Here is a 23,071-nt window from a genome sequence, read left to right on the forward strand (position 1 = left end):
ATTGTTGTTATGTTTTTCTTTGTTTTTCCCTTTTTTTCTCTTAAATTGATATTTATAGCCTCGGACTCCTCCCGTTTTTGCTTGTTTAATTTTTTGCCTTTTTTTCCCCTTCTGACGGAACCACATAACTTGAATAATCTTGTTTTGCCTCATAAATGGAGGGGAAAATAATGGAGGGTACCAAGACCAAACAGTTGTATGAACACTGAGTAGAAATAAATAAAATGATCAGACTTAAACACCAAATCCAAAATCAACAAAAACAGAATCAATATCCAATCTACAACAAGCTAGACACAAAGAGGACCGCTTATACTCGTAGCCCCCCGGGGGGTGGGGTGGGGGGGGCAAAGAAGGGTGATATGGGAATACATGCTGGGAACAGGGGTGGAGAGAGAAGACAACATTGGTGGTGGGAATGCCCCTGATTCAATGTCACTGTGTACTTAAAATATTATTGTGAAAGATTTGTAATCCACTTTGGTCGAAATAAAAATTATTAAAAAAGAAAAGAAAAACAGGGCCCGGAGAGATAGCACAGCGGCATTTGCCTTGCAAGCAGCCGATCCAGGACCTAAGGTGGTTGGTTCGAATCCCGGTGTCCCATATGGTCCCCCGTGCCTGCCAGGAGCTATTTCTGAGCAGACAGCCAGGAGTCACCCCTGAGCACTGCCGGGTGTGGCCCAAAAACAAAAAAAAAAAAAAAAGAAAAGAAAAGAAAAATGGGGGGGGGGGCAGAGTGATAGCATTGAGGTAAAGCGTTTGCCTTGCATGCAGAAGGACGGTGGTTCGAATCCCCCAAGCTTGTCAGGAGCGATTTCTAAGCCTAGGGCCAGGAGTAACCCCTGAGGGCTGCTGGGTGTGACCCAAAAACCAAAACAAAACAAAAAAAAATAGGATTAAGAATCCTGCAGTTCCCAAGTAGATTACTGCTCTTACTGTCTTTTTGTTTTGTTTTGTTTTTGTTTTTGGTTTTGGTTTTGGTTTTTGGGCCACACCCGTTTGATGCTCAGGTTACTCCTGGCTATGCGCTCAGAAATCGCCCCTGGCTTGGGGGGACCATATGGGACAGCGGGGGATCGAACCAAGGTCCTTCCTTGGCTAGCGCTTGCAAGGCAGACACCTTACCTCTAGCGCCACCTTCCCGGCCCCCTTGTTTTTGTTTTTTGGGCCACACCCTGTGATGTTCAGGGTTTACTCCTGGCTGTGTGCTCAGAAATTGCTCCTGACTCAGGGAATCATATGGGACTATATGGGATGCTGGGGGATCGAACCAAGGTCCATCTTAGATCAGCCACATGCAAGGCAAATGCCCGACTGCTTTGCTATCACTCCGGCACCAGAAAATATTTTTTTTATATCCCTTTGTCTTCCTTAGTCAAGACATTTATTTCTCATATAAATTCTTCACTTGTATTGAAGTGAACTTTAATACAAGAGAAAGACATGCAATTATACTTGGACTACACTGAGACTGCATTCAGGTCCATAGTGACACAAATCCCTCTGCTACTAAAATTCGGTTGTCCACATGTGGGTATCATTGAACATCGTATCTCACCAAACAGATCTCTTTCCTGCAACCACTTGCCACTGGCTACAGAAAGCCATGCAGGCTGACTGCTGTTGAACACACACATTCTTTCGCTTCCCTCTACAGCTCACAACATCCCTCTTCCAAGCCTGAGAGCTGCTTCAGTAGCGACCTTGATGCTGCAAACAGTGGGAATCCAAGGTGGGTGACCTGGCTTTATAATGCTATCTCCAACTTGGTCCATAAACTAACAGAACCAAAAGAGCCTGAGCCAGCCAAGTTCGGCTTCTCATCAAGTCAGTAATAACTAAGGTCCATAGAACTGTTATGGTTTGCCAATAACAATAAGTGGTAGTGACAAGACAAAAATGTGTCTCCTCACTTGGCTTCTTGAAATTCTCATTCCATTATGGCAGTACTCCCACGCTGTTTAAATACGTGTGAAGTTTTCCTCTGAAAAATTAAGTTTTCTTCCCAGAATGAGTAAATCTGGTTGTGTGTGCAGTACTAAATTTTAATATCAGTATTAAAATCTGGAGGTATTTTTTGGAGTAGCAGAGCCAAGCCTATGCAGAGAATCCAAAACTGTTTCCAAAGTGCCTTGGCTGAGATCTCAGAAAACAAAATGTCTATTTGCTTGCACTAATTTATATAAAATAGGATTAAACAAATACAAGTTCTTAAATAGGTGTAAATTTTGGTCTACTTTTCAGCAGCCAGTCATCTGTGGTGCAGTTACTCAAAAAATATGCACTCACTGGAGGCCGGAGAGATAGCATGTAGAAGGATGGTGGTTCAAATCCCGGCATCCCATATGGTCCCCCGAGCCTGCCAGGAGCAATTTCTGAGCATAAAGCCAAGAGTAACCCCTGAGCGCTGCTGGATGTGACCCAAAAACAAACAAACAAACAAAAAAAAAAAAAATGCACTCACACTAAAGAATTGGATAGAGAACTGAGGTACCAAGTCAGGGGAGAGGAAACTGGTGGGGGATGAGTAGGTGGTGGAATGAAACAAACTGAAAATACAAGAGGGCATTGGTGAAGGGAACAGGGCACTTAAGTGGCATCAGGCAAGCTAAGTATACACAGCAATACCATAAATATTAGCACTACAGTAACTTTGTATCAAAACTATAATTTTAATAACTATAACAAATAAAACAGGGCCAGGAAATAGTAATAACATGTCTAACTAGTGATGACGCAAGTTTGATTCCCAGCACCATATTCTACTGCCCAAGCATTGCACTGCTGGTGCGACCCTGAAAGTCCCTGAGCCTTGCCAGGTGTGGCACATATAGCCTCAATACCAGGGCTCCGGAAGCATGGCAACCTAGGGTCTTTGCATTGAACCATAGGCCAAGAATTGCCAATGGGACCACCTGGACCCTTCTAATCATCACTAAATTACTAAGAATTGTTCATGGGCTCCCCCACAACTACTGAGCAATGCTTTATTTTTGGGCGCTGCCCCCAAAAACCTCATGTCCAGTTGAGATTTCACCTAACAGTGCCATGATCCTCAAGACTAACATATTCATTTGGAAGTCACTCGCCTCTCCCAACCCCAGAAGACAGTGCTGGTTCTCAGATCATGATCCTACCAGGCTGACAGTGATTGAACCGGCTTTGAGTTATTCTACAGAGCTGTGCTGGGGTTTCATTGGCCCACTCCCCAAACTGGGTAACATTTTCTTGCCCCTTCTTTTAGTTTGGTTTCCCTTTTGCTCCTAGTCTCGCCTAATAATTGTGTCACTCATTTCAGTCTCCAACTACAGCAACCAGGGAAGCCTCCTACTGTCTTGCATATTAGATTCAGGATCCTTGTGGAAAAGGAGCAACAAACTGCTGCCAGTTTCAAGAGACTTTTAATCTTGTAGAGATGTCTGACCTCAAAAACTCACCCTCATTAGCACTATAGTAAATGTAATGTGATGGCAGAGCTTCTCTATTAGATATGCTTGCCTACTCTCACAAGAAAATATCTGTTTACTAAGGTTTCCACCCCACTTATTAGTCTTTTGCTGTGGTCCAACATGTGCATCCTTTCTGTAATGTTAAGTCTTCCCAGAATACAGAGACTGGAGTGTGATTAACAAGTTCTGCTGCTTCTTCCTGCTGTCTCTTAGCATTCATGTAGCACACCTTACTCCCAAACTACATAGAATAACTTCTATATCATGTGCTCTCTAAACCTTCCTTAAAGAGGCCAGAGTGACAGGACAATGAATAGAGCAGATGCATTACACACAGTCGTCCTAGATTCAATCAACCATTTGGTCCCCCTAAGCACCACTACTCAAGAGTAACTGCAGAGAAAGGAGTAAGCCCTGAGCATTGCAGGTGGGGCCAACAAATTTAAAAAAAAAATTTCCCTAGAGTCTGCATGCCTTGCAGTAGGACAGTGGTTCGAATCGAGAGAGAGAGGAGAGAGGAGAGGGGAGAGGGGAGAGGGGAGAGGGGAGAGGGGAGAGGGAGAGAGGAGAGAGGAGAGAGGAGAGAGGAGAGAGGAGAGAGGAGAGAGGAGAGAGGAGAGAGGAGAGAGGAGAGAGGAGAGAGGAGAGAGGAGAGAGGGGAGAGAGGGGAGAGAGGTGAGAGAGGGGAGAGAGGGGAGAGGGGAGAGGGGAGAGGGGAGAGAGGAGAGAGGAGAGAGAGAGAGAGAGAGAGAGAGAGAGAGAGAGAGAGAGAGAGAGAGAGAGAGAGAGAGAGAGAGAGAGAGAGAGAGAGAATGGTAAAATTACCCAAAGACAATGGAGACGATGGTCAAGACTGGTTCGTAGTAGGAAGCCACAAGAATGGGGTGGGATGGTGAGTTAGGACAGAGAAGGTGCCATTGTGACAAGGATCATTGGAAATGATCACTTTGGGCAAGAACTGAGTGCTGAAAGGAGGGAGGAAAAGTGATATGCATGATACCCCTTCAGTAGCAGTATTGAAAACTATATTTTGACAGCACTTAATTATTGCCTTGAATGGAGACTTCTTCTGTTTTGCTGGTGTAAAACAGAAAGTGGTAACGGCATTTGGGCCATGACACCAGAGCTAGACGGGGATGCCCATCTTTCAGTACAGAATTCATTGTAGACAGTTTTTCTGTCTATCCTGTCTTGGGAAGGAGAAACTGATGATTTTTTTTCCTTTTCCTGATTTTACATTTTGGACCACACTTGGCTGTGCTCCGTGATCATTGGCTCTGATGCCTCGCTCTGAACTCAAGAGATCACTCCTAGTAGGCTTGGGGGCCATAGTGGATGTTAGGGATTGAATTTGGGCTGGCCACATGCAAGACAAGCACCTTAAGTGCTATCTTCTACCCCCCTTTTTAATATTTTAAAATGAAAAGTTCTTTTTTTTTTTTTTGCCCCACTAGGGGGACCATTTAGGATGTCAGAGGTTGAAGGCAAGACAAATGCCATACCTGTACCTTTGCTTCAGGACTGGACTCTGGCTCTTGATGTGGCTACAAACAAGACTGAACTGTAGGTTGGAAATTGAAATATAAAATACTATTTGTTCATTAGTTTCAGCAGAGTTAATGATTTCTTTTAAAGGTTTTGGTGCTTCTAGCTGAGATTGAAGCAATTTTTGAAGGTAAAATGGATATTATGGGAAATCTCATCTTTTGTAGGGTCATGGGATTATCTTAACAGAATTCTTTGTTTAGTATCTTACTTGTTTGTTTAAATACAACTTCTAATAGCCTGTTTACAGTAGGCCCTAGACTAGACTGTGATTTATCTATGTCTCCCCCTTTCCTTCTCATTCATTTCACTCAGCATAATACTCTCCATATCCATCTATGTATAAGCAAATTTTATAACTTCATTTTTCCTAAGCTATGTAGTATTCCACTGTGTAGATAGATGTACTATGGAATCCACTCATCTGTTGTTGAGCACATAGGTTATTTCAAGATTCTGGCTATTGTGAATACTGTAAACAATAAACATAAAAGTGCAGAGGGCTTTTCTGCAAAAATTAAATAAATAAAAAATTTTGTGTCCTTGGGCCCCCCTACGGTACATTCCTAGGAGTAGTATTGCTAGATCATATAAAAGCTCAATTTTTTAGTTTTATGAGGAATGTACATATTGTTTCCCCAAAAAGCTGGGCCAGTCTATATTCCCACTGGATTATTGGGTTCTACCTACTTAATATTCATTCTCCGCCCTAGGATGTGATCTGGTGATTGGGTTACTGCATCCCTTCCTACTTAGTATTGCTTCATCCTAGAGTGTGGTCTGGCTCTTGCTAATTAAAGCCTGGGTTTCAAGAAGAAGGTGGTTTTCCTCCACTAAGCTGCTTTCCTTCTTAGGAGCCAAAGGCTTGTGTGTTGGGATTCCTGGTTTGAGTGCTGGAATTCCCGTTCTTGTCCCCTTTTACTATGGATTATTTCCTGCGTCGACATTTTGTTTCAGACCATGTCTCTCTGGTCCTGGTTTTGGAGCCCGAGAATCCCTTTCTCCCCATATCTATGCCAGCATTGTTTGTTCTTGTCCTTTTTTGATGTGTGCCTGTCTCTGTAGTATGAGATGATATCTCACTGTTGTTTTAATTTGCATCTCCCTAATGATAATGACATAGGGCACTTTTTCATGTGCTTTTTAGCCATCTAATTTCCTCTTTGTGGAAGTTTCTGTTCAACTCTTCTCTCCATTTCTTTTTTATTGGAGGGGGGCGGTTTGGGGCCATGCCCAGTGGTGTTCAGAAGTTAATCCTGGCTCTGCACTCAAAATGGATCCTGGCAGACTTGGGGGACCATGTGGGATGCTGGGAATCAAGCTGGATCGGCAGCATGTAAGACAAATGCCTTACCATTGGGCTATCACTCTGACCCTTCTTTACCCCGTTTTTTTTTTTTTGTTTGTTTGTTTTTTGTTTTTGGTTTTTGGTTTTTGGGTCATACCTGGTGCACTCAGGGGGTTACTCCTGGCTATGCGCTCAAAAAATCGCTTCTGGCAGGCTCGGGGAACCATATGGAATGCTGGGATTCAAACCACCGTTGGTCCTGGGTCAACCGCTTGCAAGGCAAATATCCTACCACTGTGCATCTCTTCAGCCCCTCTTCTCCCCATTTCTTGATGGAGTAAGATCTTTCTTGTTAAGCTCTATAGTCCCTAATACGTCTTAGATACTAAGCCTTTATCAGTTGGCTATTGATTGGGTGAATAATCTCTCCCAATCCACGAGCAGTCTTTATATCCAGATCATCATTACCTTTGAAGTCAAGATCTATCTTGACAGCTATAGTATGTACAATCTTACAGTTTTCTCCCACTACATAGAGGATTTATATTTGCTATGACTTGTTAAGTATTTGGATTTGAGAATGCTCAAAAGTGTTCCACAGGACCGAAGAGATTGCATGGAGGTAAGGTGTTTGCCTTGCATGCAGAAGGATGGAGGTTTGAAGCCTGGCATCCCATATGGTCTCCCAAGCCTGCCAGGAGCGATTTCTGAGCAGGTGTGACCCAAAAACAAAAAACAAAAAATAAAAGTTTTCCACATAAACAGTAACAACAGTCCTAGATCCAAAAAATGACCTACCAGATCATATCAAATGTGACAGTGAAGGATATCTGTATTTAATGTTCACATCTCTCTAAGGAAGTGTTCACCCCTAAATTAGAAATGAGGGTCCAAAATGTAAAAGCCTGTTGAGCTTTTCTTTTCTCTCTCTCTCTCTCTCTCTTTTTTTTTTTTTTTTTTTGTGTGTGTGTGTGTGTGTTTCTTTTTGGGCCACACCAGGCAGTGCTCAGGGGTTTCTCCTGGCTGTCTGCTCAGAAATAGCTCCTGGCAGGCACGGGGGACCATATGGAACCCTGGGATTTGAACCAACCACCTTAGGTCCTGGATCGGCTGCTTGCAAGGCAAACGCTGCTGTGCTATCTCTCCGGGCCCCCTGCTGAGCTTTTCTAATTTACATAGGTAAATTAGATAACCAGACAGTGAATCTGGGAATATAAGACTAAACCTCAATTTATAAAGTCAACCCCTTGTGAAATCTATAAGAAACCGCAAAGAAATCTGCAAGAAATGTTTGTGTTTGATTTTATTTTGGGGTTACAGCAGGCAGCATGAGAATTACTCCTGATGATGCTCGAAAATCATGCAATGCTAAGGACTGAGCTAGATAGGCCATGTACAAGGCAAGTGTCCTACCCAATCTGCTAGCTCACTGAAGCTCAAAAACCCTTCCATTTCACTTGCAAGCAGTTACAACTAACTTCCTGTCAACATTGCCTTCTTTTTTAGTCATCTCGTTTTTCTTTTCTTTTCTTTTCTTTTCTTTTCTTTTCTTTTCTTTTCTTTTCTTTCTTTTTTTTTTTTTGGTTTTTGGTTTTTGGTTTTTGGGTCACACCCGGCAGTGCTCAGGGGTTACTCCTGGCTCTAAGCTCAGATATCGCTCCTGGCAGGCTCGGGAGACCATATGAGATGTTGGGATTCGAATCACCATCCTACGTCTAAGGCAAACACCCTACAGCTGTGCTATCTCTCTGGCCCCTTTAGTCATCTCTTTAATAAAAAATTTTAACAGGGGCCGGAGAGATAGCACAGCAGTAGGGTGTTTGCCTTGCATGCAGCTGATTCAGGATAGACGGTGGTTCGAATCCCGGCATCCCATATGGTCCCCTGTGCCTGCCAGGAACGATTTCTGAGTGCAGAGCCAGGAGTAACCCCTGAGCACTGCTGGATGTGACCAAAACACAAAACAAAACAAAAAAAATTAACAGACCAATTCCCCTTTAAATGCCATTGTTTGGATCAGAGAGATAGCATGGAAGTAGGATGTTTGCCTTGCATGCAGAAGGACGGTGGTTTGAATCCCGGCATCTCATATGGTCTCCCAAGCCTGCCAGGAGCGATTTCTGAGCACAGAGCCAAAAGTAACCCCTGAGTGCTGCCAAGTGTGACCCAAAATCCAAAAAATAAATAAATAAATAAATAAATAAATAAATAAATAAATAAATAAATAAATAAATAAAATGCCATTGTTGGGGCCGGAGAGATAGCACAGCAGAAGGGCGTTTGCCTTGCAGACAGCCGATCCAAGAGGGATGGTGGTTCAAATTCTGGCATCCCATATGGTCCCCTGGGCCTGCCAGGAGCAATTTCTGAGCACAGAGCCAGGAGTAACCTCTGAGCGCCACTGAGTGTGACCAAAACCCAAAATAAACCAAAAAAATGCATTGTTTAGTTAGCATCATGCATGCTATGTAATGCCCCATATTCTAAAGTCTAGACTTAGACATTGGAGAGTTAGTATAATAAGCAGGGAGGGCTCTTGCCTTACAACCAATCTGTTCAACTCATATTGAACACTGCTTATGGCCTTCGAGCACTACCAGGAATGATACATGAACACAGGTCCTAAGCACCGCCAAATGTGGTGCCTAGATAAATCAATCAAGTCTAGACTTAGTTATTTTTTTCATGGTATTACTAAGTTGTATTTCTCCTGTCTCCAATTCTTAAAAATTCAACATTAGATTAAACTTTAATTCAGGGGCTAGAGATAGTACAGTTGGTAAGGCACTTACTAGCCTTGCATGTAGCAAATCTGAGTTTAATCCCTGGTATCCTAGATCAGTGTTTTTCAACCTTTTTGTGCAAAGGCACACTTTTTTCATGAAAAAAATATCACAAGATATACTACCATTAGAAAATGTTAAAAAAAATTTTAACTCTGTGCCTATATTGACTATATATAAAGTAATTCTCTTGAATAGGAATCAAATAAATGCAAAGAAATGATTTTATAATTACTTTATTATAAAACAATCTAATAATTGGTCTATTTGTAACCCGAAGCTGCATGGTATGGATGAAATTGGAATTTTTCCCACGGCACACCAGACAATATCTCACAGCACACTAATGTGCCGAGGCACAGTCGTTGAAAAACACTGTCAAAGGTCTCACCAGGTGCAATCTTTTTTTTCTTCTTTCTCTTTCTCCCTCTCTTCCCATCCATCTCCCTCCCAAAATAGTCCATGTGTTGCTCTGAAATTCCTATTGAATCCAATTAATAAGTCCTTGGCGGGACCAAAGAGATAGCATGGAGGTAGGACATTTGCTTGAATGCAGAAGGACGGTGGTTCCAACACCAGCATCCATATGGTCCCCTGAGCCTGCCAGGAGTAACCCCTGAGCATTGCCGGGTGTAACCCCCCGCCCCCAAAAAAAGTCAACAGACATTCATCTCTTTAACTACTGGATCTCACCCTAGCATTGTTGTTATTATGGTTTGGAAATTCCTGTCAGGCTATTTAATTGTGCTAAATGTTGCTCTATGCACAATTACTACAGTACTACCATCTGAGTAAAAGACAGCATAGTCACATTTTAAATTGTACTTAGTTACAAATATAATTGTTAAAACAATTCCTTAAAGATCTAAGCCCAAATCTGACACACAGGGGGCCAGGCTAGAACTCTAGCACCACATGGACTCCTGAGTACTACAAAGTGACCCCTAAGTACTGAGAGAGAAATAGCCTCCCAACACCTTTAGAGATGCCCCAAACAATGCCCACCACAGCAGAAATAATAAAATATATATTGCTAAGAAAGGAATGTTGTATTTTAAAAGCAAGTGTCAAATTAATCAGAAACAACTTCCCCAAATGATTCCGATGACCCTTTTACCAAAAGAACCTCTTTCGACTTTAAAAGTATCTCAGAGAGCAGAGTTAAGAGACCCCGAGTGCCCTGCCAAGGAAAGGCCCATGAGGTAGCAGAGACCACAGAAGAGTTTTTTATTCTACCAGAGCCCAAGTTGAGGGAAGGAAGTTTTTGGAAAAGCTAATAAGAGGCACAGAAGTTCTTACCTCCCACTGTAAGTGAGGTGGGATATTTCGTATCTGAAGTTTTCGAATCCTGCAAAAGAATTGAAAAGTTTTTAAGAAAATCATAAAACATATCAGTAATCAATACTGCAAGCTTTGGCGCCAGAGCAGTAGCACAAACGGTAGGGCATTTGCCTTGCATGTGCTAAACCTAGGACAGACCACGGTTCGATCCCCCTGCGTCCCATATGGTTCAAGCCAGGAGCGATTTCTGAGCAGAGCCAGGAGTAACCCCTGAGCATCACTGGGTGTAGCCCAAAAACAAACAAAAACAAACAAACAAAAATACTGAAAGTTTTTAAGACTACTTAAAATATTGTTTTATATTACCTATAAGCCATCATATAAAAACGGTTTCCCGAAGAGAAAAACGAAAGTTAATTATCATGGGCAGTATTATACTAAGACCATCAGAAAATTCTACATTACTGAAATTGACACACCCAGTTCTTCTCTTCTACATGAAAAACATGCCGTTGGGTACCTCACTGGATCTTCGGATCTTTGTGGCTTATTTCCAAAAGTCAGTAGAGTTAGTAAATATTGAAAACATTTTAACTGATAAATTCTAAAGTCTAAGTTTAAAGCCCTATAAACTTAAATTAAGCAAATCAAGACACAAAGCCTTGTTCCCAGTTCCCTGTAATGAATTCAGGGAATGGGGTGCCAGGGTAGAAGTCACATACAGTATTTCCATAATCTCCTACATGAAATTTAGCATCTTCAATTGTGAATGTAGAATATTGATATCAGTATAAATAAGGCACTGTCATGACATATTAAAATCTTGCTAATCTTGGAAATATCATCTACATTCATTACTGTAAACTCAAATGCTATTAGAATCTGTTACTTATGTTAAGATGCACATTGCTATATGATGAGCTTCAATAACTTGCTAAATAATAAGTTCATATAAAATCGGCTTTCCTTTTTATGTATTTATAAACATCTTAAGAAAAAAGTCCATGAGCTTCAGAGTGCCAAAGGAATCTAGAGGAAACATCAAAACTTTTCACATTTGGGGCCTGAGCGATAGCACAATAGGAGGGTGTTTGCCTTGCATGCATGCAGCCAACTCAGGAGAGACCCCAGTTTGATTCCCGGAATCCCAATATGTAGAAAGCTTGAGGGGGCTGAGGGTGTTTTGATCCCTGGCTCAGGTGATAGGTAGGGTGGTTAGCCTTACAGGATTTAATCCCCAACATTCCATATGGTCCTGGAGCCTATGAGAGTTGATACCTGAGGGGTGGGGGAGGATGGGCAAGAGGAGGAAGGGGTAGAGGGGGTGGAGGGGGAGGAAGGAGGAAGGAAAGGAGGGAGGGAGGGAGGGAGGGAGGGAGGGAGGGAGGGAGGGAGGGAGGGAGGGAAGGAAGGAAGGAAGGAAGGAAGGAAGGAAGGAAGGAAGGAAGGAAGGAAGGAAGGAAGGAAGGAAGGAAGGAAGGAAGGAAGGAAGAAAGAAAGAAAAAGAAAGAAAGAAAGAAAGAAAAGAAAAGAAAGAAAGAAAGAAAGAAAAGAAAGAAAAGAAGAAGAAAGAATGAAAGAAAGAAAGAAAGAAAGAAAGAAAGAAAGAAAGAAAGAAAGAAAGAGGGGCCGGGCGGTGGCGCTAAAGGTGCCTGCCTTGCCTGCGCTAGCCTTGGACGGACCGCGGTTCGATCCCCCAGTATCCCATATGGTCCCCCAAGCCAGGAGCAACTTCTGAGCACATAGCCAGGAGTAACCCCTGAGCGTTACCGGGTGTGGCCCAAAAACCGAAAGAAAGAAAGAAAGAAAAGAAAGAAAGAAGAAGAAAGAAAGAAAGAAAGAAAGAAAGAAAGAAAGAAAGAGAAGAAAAGAAAGAAAAGAAAGAAAGAAAGAAAGAAAGAAAGAGGGAGGGAGGGAGGGAGGAGGGAGGAGGGAAGGGAGGGAGGGGGGGAGGGAGGGAGGGAGAGGGGGAGGGAGGGAGGGAGGGAGGGAGGGAGGGAGGGAAGGGAGGGAGGGAGGAGGAAGGAAGGAAGGAAGGAAGGAAGGAAGGAAGGAAGGAAGGAAGGAAGGAAGGAAGGAAGGAAGAAGGAAGGAAGGAAGGAAGGAAGGAAGGAAGGAAGGAAGGAAGGAAGGAAGGAAGGAAGGAAGAAAGGAAGAAAGAAGGAAGAAAGAAAGAAAGAAGAAAAGAAAGAAAGAAAGAAAGGAAAAGAAAGAAAGAAAGAAAGAAAGAAAGAAAGAAAGAAAGAAAGAAAGAAAGAAAGAAAGAAAGAAAGAAAGAAAGGAGAGAAACTAGACACTTGTTTCTATCACATTCTAATCAATGAGGCTCAAGTCAACTAGCAACAAAATAAGATGGGTGTTTAACCAACTCCTAAAAAGCACACAAAAATCGTAATATAAATCTTACAAGCAAGGACTTAACCAACTCCTAAAAAGCACACAAAAATCGTAATATAAATCTTACAAGCAAGGACTTAGTAAACTTCTCATTCAGTTATATTCAGAGCCTGAAACAATAGTAGGCACTAATAAATCCCTGTAATTGATAATTTTTACTATTTACAATATCTAAAAGGATAAAGACCTATCATCAGATCTATCATACAAAAACTAACATTTTAAGAGCAATTGTCATACTAAATTTGAGATACTCAGAAAAAAACCTGATCTAATCACTTGCATTTAAAAAAAGAAATACAGGGACAGGAAACAGAACAGAGATTAGGCTAGGCATGCCCACCAGGTTCCATTCCTGCACCACCAGGCACAGCTCGAGAGGCCCAACATCATTGGGTGTGGTCCTGGGGTCCTCAAAGCACTGCCAGGTAATCCTGCTAGTCCTTGTATTCAAGTGGCAGACCAGGTGGCTAAGTATGGCCAGGAGTGGCCCACAGGAGAGCCAAAACAAAAAACACATATACACAAACCTTTCTTTGACTTAATTTATTAAATTGATTATAGAGTATTTTTAGTGATTTACCCCCTCGCCGCTCAAGAAAAATTTGGGGTCAAATTTGTCTACATTAAAAAAAAAATTGTCTGAATCGTCAAGAAAATAATTTTAAAAGAAAAAATGAATTAAGGGACAATGGAGAAAGGGCTAAAGGCTGAAACACGGGCTCTGCAGATCCCAGCCCTGCATGTGCACACTAACAGGTATGACTCTGTTGGCCACCTTGGCTACCAGGTGAATACCATTAGGCATGCACAGCTGGAAGTCCCTCAAAAAATTCAAAAAAAATTTTTAAAAAACCCACTATATGTATATATATATGCCTTTTGTGGAGCACATGGGGAACCAGATCAATGGGCAAGAAGCTAGGTTTGTTCGCTGACATTGCATGGTCCACAAATGGTTATTACACAAAAATTTGGGACTGATTATTAAATGGGGGGCAAACTGTTGAAGGCATTTGCCTTCACCTGGCCATCAACTTCAATTTGACCTCCAGCACTACAGGGTCTCTGAGCACTCTAGAGAGTTACGCACAAATACTACCCACCAAGAAAAGGCATCAAATTCCTTATGAACCCACAGAAATGATTTAGTTGTTTTCATAAAATGGGGCCTGAGAGAGGCCAAAGCAATAGCACAGCGGAAGGGCATTTGCCTTGCATGCAGCTGATCTAGGACGAACCTTGGTTCTATCCCTCAGTGTCCCATATGGTCCCCCGAGCCAGGAGTGATTTCTGAGCATAGAGCCAGGAGAACCCCTGAGGTCACAGGATGTGCTCCCCCCCCAAATAATAAACAAATAGATAAATAAAATGGGGCCTGAGAGACATTACAGTGAATAAATAAGTTGTTTGCCTTGCACTCAGTCAATCCAAGGATTAAGATTGATTAAGAACCAAGCAGGGGGGCCCGGAGACATGGCACAGTGGTGTTTGCCTTGCAAGCAGCTGATCCAGGACCAAAGGTGGTTGGTTCGAATCCCGGTGTCCCATATGGTCCCCAGTGCCTGCCAGGAGCTATTTCTGAGCAGACAGCCAGGAGTAACCCCTGAGCACCACCGGGTGTGGCCCCAAAAAAAAAAAAAAAAAAGAACCAAGCAGGGGATGTTCCCAAGCACTGCCAAGAATGACTCCTGTGTGCAGAGCCCTAATCAAGCTGCACTTGATTATGATTCCCTTCTCAATCTACATGTTTCCCTTTTCTCCTTTCACTGTGCTATGTCATTTGGGGTTGGAAAGACAGTACAGTTAGTAAGTCATTTGCCTTGCCTAGCAGGTGGACAATCAATCCCTGGCACCTCAGACAGTCCCATGAGCATTCCAGATATGGTCCCCGAGCACAGAGCCAGGAGAAATCCCTAAGCACAGTCCAATGGGGGCTGTAGTGATAGCAGAGCAGTAGGGCATTTGCCTTGCATGTGGCTGATCTGGGACTAACCTGGGTTCAGCATCTGAACCTGGCATCCCATATGGGACTAACCTGGCATCCCATATGGTCCTCCGAGCCTTCCAGGAGCAATTTCTGAGCACAGAGCCAGAAGTAACCTGAGTGTTGCCAGGTGTAGGAGCCCAAAACCACCACCAGCACTACCACCCCCAAAAAACTTGTCATTTGTCTGATGGTTACTTGGTGCCTGGATTTTGCTAGTTCTATCTTCATGGCAATGGTTCAATATGTTTTACTGTATCAAAGTGTATTATATATTAAGAGCCCATTTGGGTTTTGTCTTTGGTGCTTGATAGTCTGGGGTGTTTCATACTCCATGAAGAGATCCTATATCCCTGGTTTTCTCTCCTGTTCAAAAGTGTGAATAGGGGCCGGAAAGATAGCACAGCGGTAGCGTTTGTCTTGCATGCAGCCAACCCAGGACCAACGTTGGTTCAAGTCCCAGCATCCCATATGATCCCTTCAGCCTGCTAGGAGCCAGGAGTAACCCCTGAGAGTTGCCAGGTATGACCCAAAAACCAAAAAAAAAAAAAAAAAAAGTGTGAATAGTAAGAAGCACAGTTAAATACAGTGAAGGTGAGTTTAAGAGGATTCTTTCGGGGCCAGCGAGGTGGCGCTAGAGGTAAGGTTCTGCCTTGCAAGCGCTAGCCAAGGATCAGGAACACGGTTCGATGGGGGGGGGGGGATTGCCAGGGGCAATTTCTGAGCGCTTAGCCAGGAATAACCCCTGAGCACCAAACGGGTGTGACCCCAAAATAAAAATAAAAAAATAAAAAAAGAGGATTCTTTCCCTGCTGCAGACAATGTTGTGAGCCTAGGATCAAATTCCACCATCTGCTCTGGTGCCAGTCCCAGCCATACTGTAGATCAGTCCCTTTCCATCCCTAATACACAGAGGAAGCATCTCTGTGCTTTTTCTTCAGGGCTTCCCCACAAAGCTTGGAGCAGTTCCGGAGAGAACTCATAGGAAAGCAAAAACATCCTTCACTCACAGAATGCTCAAAGCAAGGAGAGGAAGCCAGAAGCTAGATTCTGGGACTGGAACACACTCTGCACATTTTGCCATGGTCCCGTGTCCTCAGGGCAACCTCAAAATATTCTTCATTGGACTTTCCTAACTCCCCACATTCCCCATTCCTTTACTCTATTCTCTTGAAATCTCCAAACTAAATCAGCTTCATGCAAACACTATTTCAACCTACTTTTAAAGCAGTCCATGGAAGTAGCTATTTAAAATTTTTATCAGAATATGAGGGCCAAAGAGGTAGTACAGTGGGCAGGGTATTTGCCTTGCAAGCAGCTGACGGGGTCAATCCTCGGCATCCCATATAGTTCTGTGCCTGCCAGGAGTAATCCCTGAGTTCTGGGTGTGGACTCCCCCCAAAAAATAAATTCCCCCATAATAATAAGTAGATACCAAGGGAAGTAGATACCAAGGGATTACTCAAAGATTAACACCACCACCACTTGTACCACTATCAACTCTTGAATTCATGTTTTGTATGTGCCACCAAGCCCAAATATTTCATTATTTCTGAACTCTAAATTGAACCTTTTTTGGTCAGTCATTTCACATTGGTCTGGCATCTTTTCCCCCCGCCAGGGTTTACTTCTGGTTCTGCGCTCAGAAATTGCTCCTGGCTCAGGGGACCATATGGCATGCCGGGGATCAAATTCATGTCTGTCCTGGGTCAGCCGTATGCAAGTCAAACACCCTACCACTGTGCTACCACTCTGGCCTGTGGTCTGGTATCTTTTACGATAATCGCAGTAATCTTTGAGGGCTTCTATTCCCTACTATGACATGACAGCTCGGGCTCACCTAGAGCAGTTCCTACTAAATTGCATCTTCATCTTCATGGAATACTTTATAAAGTGTTTCATGGAATCTTTTAGTACATAGATAACAATTCACAGGCAAAAGTACAGTACAGCTTTAATACAGAGACAACAGCTGGTCACTGGATGCTAGAGCACGGAAACATAGTGAGGCGAAAGAAAAACAACAGCTCTTCCCATAAGCGGTCTCAAAATAGTTCACTGTTCACTTGACCCAGAAAATCCTTCATCATGCAAACCAAGAGGACCAAATCTTCATAGGTAGGACTGCCATACAAGCAGCAGGCCCAGGTTCAGTTCCCAGTTCCCCAGTAATGTGGTCCCAGTGTGCCACCAGGAGTGATTCCTGAGCTCAGAGCCAGGAGTAACCCTAAGCACTACCAGGCCCACACATAAAACAAAACAAAAAAATCTTTTTTTTTTTTTTTTTTTTTTGGTTTTTGGGCCACACCCGGTAACGCTCAGGGGTTACTCCTGGCTATGCGCTCAGAAGTTGCTCCTGGCTTGGGGGACCATATGGGACACCGGGGGATCGAACCGAGGTCCGTCCAAGGCTAGCGCAGGCAAGGCAGGCACCTTACCTTTAGCGCCACCGCCCGGCCCCAACAAAAAATCTTCACATTCACTTTTCACACTCATGAAACTGCCTGGGCCAGAAGGCACACAGGTCTAAAAACCCACCCAGGAGCCAGAGCAATGGTACTACAGGAAGGGCACTTACCTTGAATGCTGTTGGCTCAGTTTCAATTGCCAGCAGCATATAAAGTCCCCAGCCCTGTTAGAAGCGGTTCCTAAGTGCAGCACCAGAAGTCAACCTTGAGCGCCGCTGGTGCCCCCCTCATAAAAGTAACCAGAAATCCACCCTCATAAAAGTAACCAGAAATCCACCAATATTGAAGTAGTCGCTCTCTAGAAGTGACACATGCCACCCAGTCATGACAATGAGAAGTTGGAAGAGAACTGGTGGCTCAGAAAGAGGCGAAATTTGTCCTGCACATATGTCAAGTGGAGAGCCATGTTGAACTGAAGGGACTCGAAAGATTCTCCTCCAGTCATGGAGCAGGTCAGGAAACCAAGGTCCCAGGAACTTAACTTGTGCTCAGATTAACCACTGTGTGAATTCCCCCTGCCTCATGTGGATGAGCCTTCCTGAAAAAAGGGCAGACTGTTCCCAAACAAAGAGGTGGCTTCACAGAAGAAAAAGATTCTAGGGGCCGGAGAGACAGCATGGAGGTAAGGCGTTTGCCTTTCATGCAAAAGGTCGGTGGTTCGAATCCCGGCATTGCATATGGTCCCCCGAGCCTGCCAGGAGCGATTTCTGAGCATAGAGCCAGGAGGAACCCCTGAGCGCTGCCAGGTGTGACCCAAAAACCAAAAACCAAAAAAAGAAAAAAAAGAAAGGCAAAAGATACTAAAGTAGTGAAGGCAGCACACATATGTGACATGGGGATAAACTAGACATAAACTACAACTACATAGAAATAAAATACAACTACAGGGGCCAGAGAGGTGGCACTAGATGCAGGGGTCTCAAACTCGTCTCAAACTCTCGGCCCACGCGCCGCAAACGGTCCTCTGTACAACATTTTGTGGCCCTGCCCTAGAGAAATCTTTTTTTGTTTTGTTTTGTTTTAGTTGTTTGGGTCACTCCCCCAATGTTCAAGGCTTACTACTGACTTTGCACACAAGGATCACCCTGACTTTGCCTTCTGCGGCCCCCAGGTAAACTGAGTTTGAGACCCCTGCACTAGAGATAAGGTGTCTGCCTTGCAAGCACTAGCCAAGGAAAAGATCACAGTTTGATCCCCGGTGTCCCATATGGACCCCCCAAGCCAGGGGCAATTTCTGAGCGCTTAGCCAGGAGTAACCTCTGAGCATCAAACGGGTGTGGCCCAAAAACCAACAACAACAACAACAACAAAAATACAACTACAAAAAAAGAGAGGGGAAAAAAAATGAGAATTATTTTTGTTTGTTTTTGTTTGGGGGCTATACCAGATGGTGCTTAGAGCTTACTCCTGGTAGGGTTCAGGGGACCATATGGGATTCCAGGGATCAAACCCAAGGAGGCTACATGCAAGTCAAGCACCTTACCTGAGGTACCATTGCTCCAACCCTAACCATAGTAATTTTCTTTTTTTTTTTTTTTTTTTTTTTGGTTTTTGGGCCACACCCGGTAACGCTCAGGGGTTACTCCTGGCTATGTGCTCAGAAGTTGCTCCTGGCTTGGGGGACCATATGGGACACCGGGGATCGAACCGCGGTCTGTCCAAGGCTAGCACAGGCAAGGCAGGCACCTTACCTTTAGCGCCACCGCCCGGCCCCCATAGTAATTTTCTATTCAAACATTGAACCTCCAAATTTGTTGTCCAAGAAGGACCCTGGGACAGTGGTTCACCACTTGGGAAACCTCCCCCCAAAAGTGAAATGAATATAAAATTAAATTGTTACAGATAGCCACAAAGATATCCTATACCAAACACTCGAGAAATAGAATGAGAGATGTGGTTTCTCACATACTCATTTGGTGACCACTGGAAAGTCTCTTTAACATGGCAAAACCCAAGAGGTTTGTTTTATACGCAGTATCAGCTCTTTTTTCCTCCCTGAACTTTTGTAATTACTGTACTGTTAACAATAGTTTCTCATAGCTCTTGTTTTTTATAGAAACATTACAGTTCCTTTATTAATTATTTTTTGGTCACACCTGGCAGTGCTGGCTCTGCACTCAGAAATCGCTCCTGGCAGGCTGAGGGACCACATAAGACACAAAGAATCAAACCGGGTCCCTCCTAGATCAGCCACATGCAAGGCAAATGCCCCACCACTGCACTATCTCTCCAGCCCCATTAAGGCTCCTTTAAAGAGAATCCTAGTTAAAGTTATATACTTTTTTAAGATATGTTAAAAGTAAGACAAGAAAACATTCCTGGAAAATAGCCGAATTCACAGGGCACATGAGTTCTTGAATAGTCTAGTCTTCATACTTAATCTGAAAATGAACCTTTCTCAAAAAGTCCCTACCAGTATTTAAACCAACTACTACTATCTTTTGTTTGTTTGTTTGTTGTGGGAAGGGGTCACACCCAGGAGTGCTCAGGAGTTACTCCCAGCTCTGAAACCAGGGATCGCTGGGTCAACCACATGCAAGGTAAGCACCTTACCCGTGGTACCATATCACTCTGACCCTTCAAAGTATCTTTCTCATATGCAAATAACACAATATAACGAATTATACAATTATACATCTTCCTTTAAAACTGGGTAGTCACAAGGGAATAAAGCACTTGAATACAAAACTCTAATATGGCTGAGTCACACTGAAAATTAATCCTACGTTTTCCTGTTCTGTTATGATGTTGCTATTACTGACCTAAAAGTTTAACATATATAAGCCAAAAGGAGAGGGGACGACAGAGATAGTATGGGGCAAAGGCACTAGTCTTCATGCATCGGAGGCCCACTGGATTCCCAACACCACATACTGTCCTCTGAGAACTGCCCAGAGACAGCCCTGAGCACTGGTGAATGTGACCAGTGCAGGCCTGAGCACTGCCCAAGACCAAACAGAACAGAAAGAAAAAAGGAGGAAGCTGGGCCCAGAGAGATAGCACAGAGGTGTTTGCCTTGCAAGCAGCCAATCCAGGACCAAAGGTGGTTGGTTCGAATCCCGGTGTCCCATATGGTCCCCGTGCCTGCCAGGAGCTATTTCTGAGCAGACAGCCAGGAGTAACCCCTGAGTACCGACGGCTGTGGCCCAGCCCGCCCCCCCCAAAAAAAAAGAAAGAAAGAAAAAAGGAAAAAGCAAAAATATAAACTGCTTTCACCATATATTCACAAAGACCAGAGGTGGTGTGGGTGTAGAAATATGTAGTATGACGGGAACTCAACTATCAACAGATTTTTTGGGTTTTTTTGTTTTTGTTTTTGGGTCACACCCGGCAGCGCTCAGGGGTTGCTCCTGGCTCTACGCTCAGAAATCGCTCCTAGCAGACTCTGGAACCATATGGGATGCTGGGCTTCGAACCACCATCCTTCTGCATGCAAGGCAAATGCCTTACCTCCATGCTATCTCTCCAGCCCCATCAACAGATTTTTTAACTCTTTATCTCATGGCAATTCAATTAAAACAACAACGACAACAATTTTTAGAGAGACCAGAGCACATTTTCCTTCCTTCAGGCTTTCTCTAAAACTAAGCGAAGAAGCATTTAAATGGCTCTTTCCTTCCCTACTCGCACATGTTCTCACCTCTCTGGAAGCTTTTCCTCTTAGAAAAAACATCACAAACTAAATCTGTCATTAACAATCTGCACAGGGCATTAAATTTTAGTAGGGCTGGGTTTTAAACTTTAACACCTTGTAAAAATGTTGAAATAAAAGCTGATACATTTTAAAACACTTAAGAATGTGTTAAATGACCAAGCACATTAATTAATTGCCTGAAGATTGACTTGTAGAAACAAGTGAAACATCGCAGAAGCATCAGGGTGGATCCTCCACCAGGGGGCAGCACAGCTGGGCTCTGGCATGCCTCTGGCAGGAGGAGATCCTTAAGATAATTCAAAGATGGAGAGCATTTCTTACACATAGGAGGCTTTGGTTTGAACCCTGGCCCCGCATCCTGTGAATACTGCCAGGAAAGGACCCAAACCCTCCACCACCAAAAAAAAAAATTTTTTTTTTGGTTTTTGGGTCACACCCAGCAGTGTTCAGGGGTTACTCCTGGCTCTGCGCTAAGAAATCACCCTGGTGGGGCCGGAGAGATAGAACAGCAGTGTTTGCCTTGCAAGCAGCCAATCCAGGACCTAAGGTGGTTGGTTCGAATCCCCGAGATCCATATGGTCCCCCGTGCATGCCAGGAGCGATTTCTGAGCGTAGAGCCAGGAGTAACCCCTATGAGCTGCCGGGTGAAACAAAAAAAAAAAAAAAAAAAGGAAGAAGAAGAAGAATATACATTATTATCTAAAAAGGCAAAAAGGCTGTTCAGGAACCAGAGCCATTATATAGTGGGTGGGGTGTTTGCTTTGCAAGTAGCCAACTTGGGTTCAATCCCCAGTATCCATATGGTCCTCCTAGTCCTCCAGGAGTGACTCCTGAGTGAAGAGCCAATAGTAACCCCTAAGCACCACTGGGTGTGACCCAAAAAATAAAAACCAACAAGTTAAATTAAATTAAAATATACAAAAGGCACCAAAAAAAAAAAAAAGAAAAGAAAAGAAAAGAAAAGAAAAGAAAAGAAAAGAAAAGAAAAGAAAAGAAAAGAAAAGAAAAGAAAAGAAAAAAATGTAAAGGCCCAGAGAGATAGCACAGCGGCGTTTGCCTTGCAAGCAGCCGATCCAGGACCTAAGGTGGTTGGTTCGAATCCCGGTGTCCCATATGGTCCCCTGTGCCTGCCAGGAGCTATTTCTGAGCAGACAGCCAGGAGTAACTCCTGAGCATCACCGGGTGTGGCCCAAAAACAAAAAACAAAACAAAAAATATATATATACAAAAGGCTGTTCAATATTTCTTTTCTTTTTTTCTTTCTTTCTTTCTTTATTTTTTTTTTTTTTGGTTTTTGGTTTTTGGTTTTTTTGGGTCGCGCTGGGCAATGCTCAGTGGTTACTCCTGACTCTATGCTCAGAAATTGCTCCTAGCAGGCATGGGATTTGAACCACTGCCTTCTGCAAGCGAGGCAAACGTCCTACCTCCAAGCTATCTCTCTGGCCCCTGTTCAATATTTCTCTTCTATCAATGTAAAGCAGAGTTTACTTTATATGCCTATAACAATAACTGAATATAGAAACAGTTATGCCTGCCCACCTGTGTTTAGAAAAAACTTTAAATAAATCTGTAAAAATGTAAAGTAAAATGTACCTAGTTTTATTTAGAAAAAATTTTAAATGGGTTTACTATAATATTTAGACAATCATTTTTGCAGAGTCTATTCCCTTTTTAATTATTATTTATTTGGGGCCGGAGAAATAGCATGGAGGCAAGGCACTTGCCTTGCATGCAGAAGGACAGTGGTTCAAATCCTGGCATCCCATATGGTCCCCCGAGCCTGCCAGGGGCAATTTCTGAGCGTAGAGCCAGGAGTAACCCCTGAGCACTGCTGGGTATGACCCAAAAACAAAAACACAAAAAATAACTATTATTTATTTAAGCACCATAATTACATACATGATTGTAGTTGGGTTTCAGTCATAAAAAGAACACCACTACCAATGCCCCCATCTCACTCCTTCCCCACCCCCTGCCTGTATTCAAGACAGGCATTCTACTTCTCTCACTGATTAACATTCTCAAGAAAGTTAGTGTAGTCATCTCTCTAAATACACTCACCACTCTTTGTTGTGAGCTGCACATCGAGAGCTGGTCCTTCCAGCCCTCATCTCTGTTGTCTCTGGGCATTATTACAATAATGTATTTTATTTTTCTTAAAAGCCATAGATGAGTGAGACTATTCTGTGTCTATCTCTCTCCCTCTGACTTATTT

General features: G+C 43.3%; 1 protein-coding gene and 1 long non-coding RNA gene across 3 annotated transcripts in view; one reads left to right on the forward strand and one right to left on the reverse strand.

The window, feature by feature from the left end:
• Positions 1–23,071, reverse strand: part of IGF2BP3 (insulin like growth factor 2 mRNA binding protein 3) — a 130,974-nt gene that overhangs the window by 80,843 nt on the left and 27,060 nt on the right. For both annotated transcript variants that reach the window (XM_049781453.1, XM_049781452.1), the window contains exon 3: positions 10,368–10,416. In XM_049781453.1, coding sequence (XP_049637410.1) covers positions 10,368–10,416 — 49 coding nt within the window. The remainder of the gene's footprint in view (positions 1–10,367; positions 10,417–23,071) is intronic.
• LOC126020056 (uncharacterized) overlaps positions 17,817–23,071 on the forward strand; it is an 84,570-nt gene continuing 79,315 nt past the window's right edge. Inside the window, exon 1 of the long non-coding RNA XR_007499581.1 lies at positions 17,817–17,850. This is a non-coding gene — a long non-coding RNA (uncharacterized LOC126020056). The remainder of the gene's footprint in view (positions 17,851–23,071) is intronic.

Source organism: Suncus etruscus, chromosome 10 (assembly GCF_024139225.1).
Source record: "Suncus etruscus isolate mSunEtr1 chromosome 10, mSunEtr1.pri.cur, whole genome shotgun sequence".
NCBI classification, from domain to species: Eukaryota; Metazoa; Chordata; class Mammalia; order Eulipotyphla; family Soricidae; genus Suncus; species Suncus etruscus.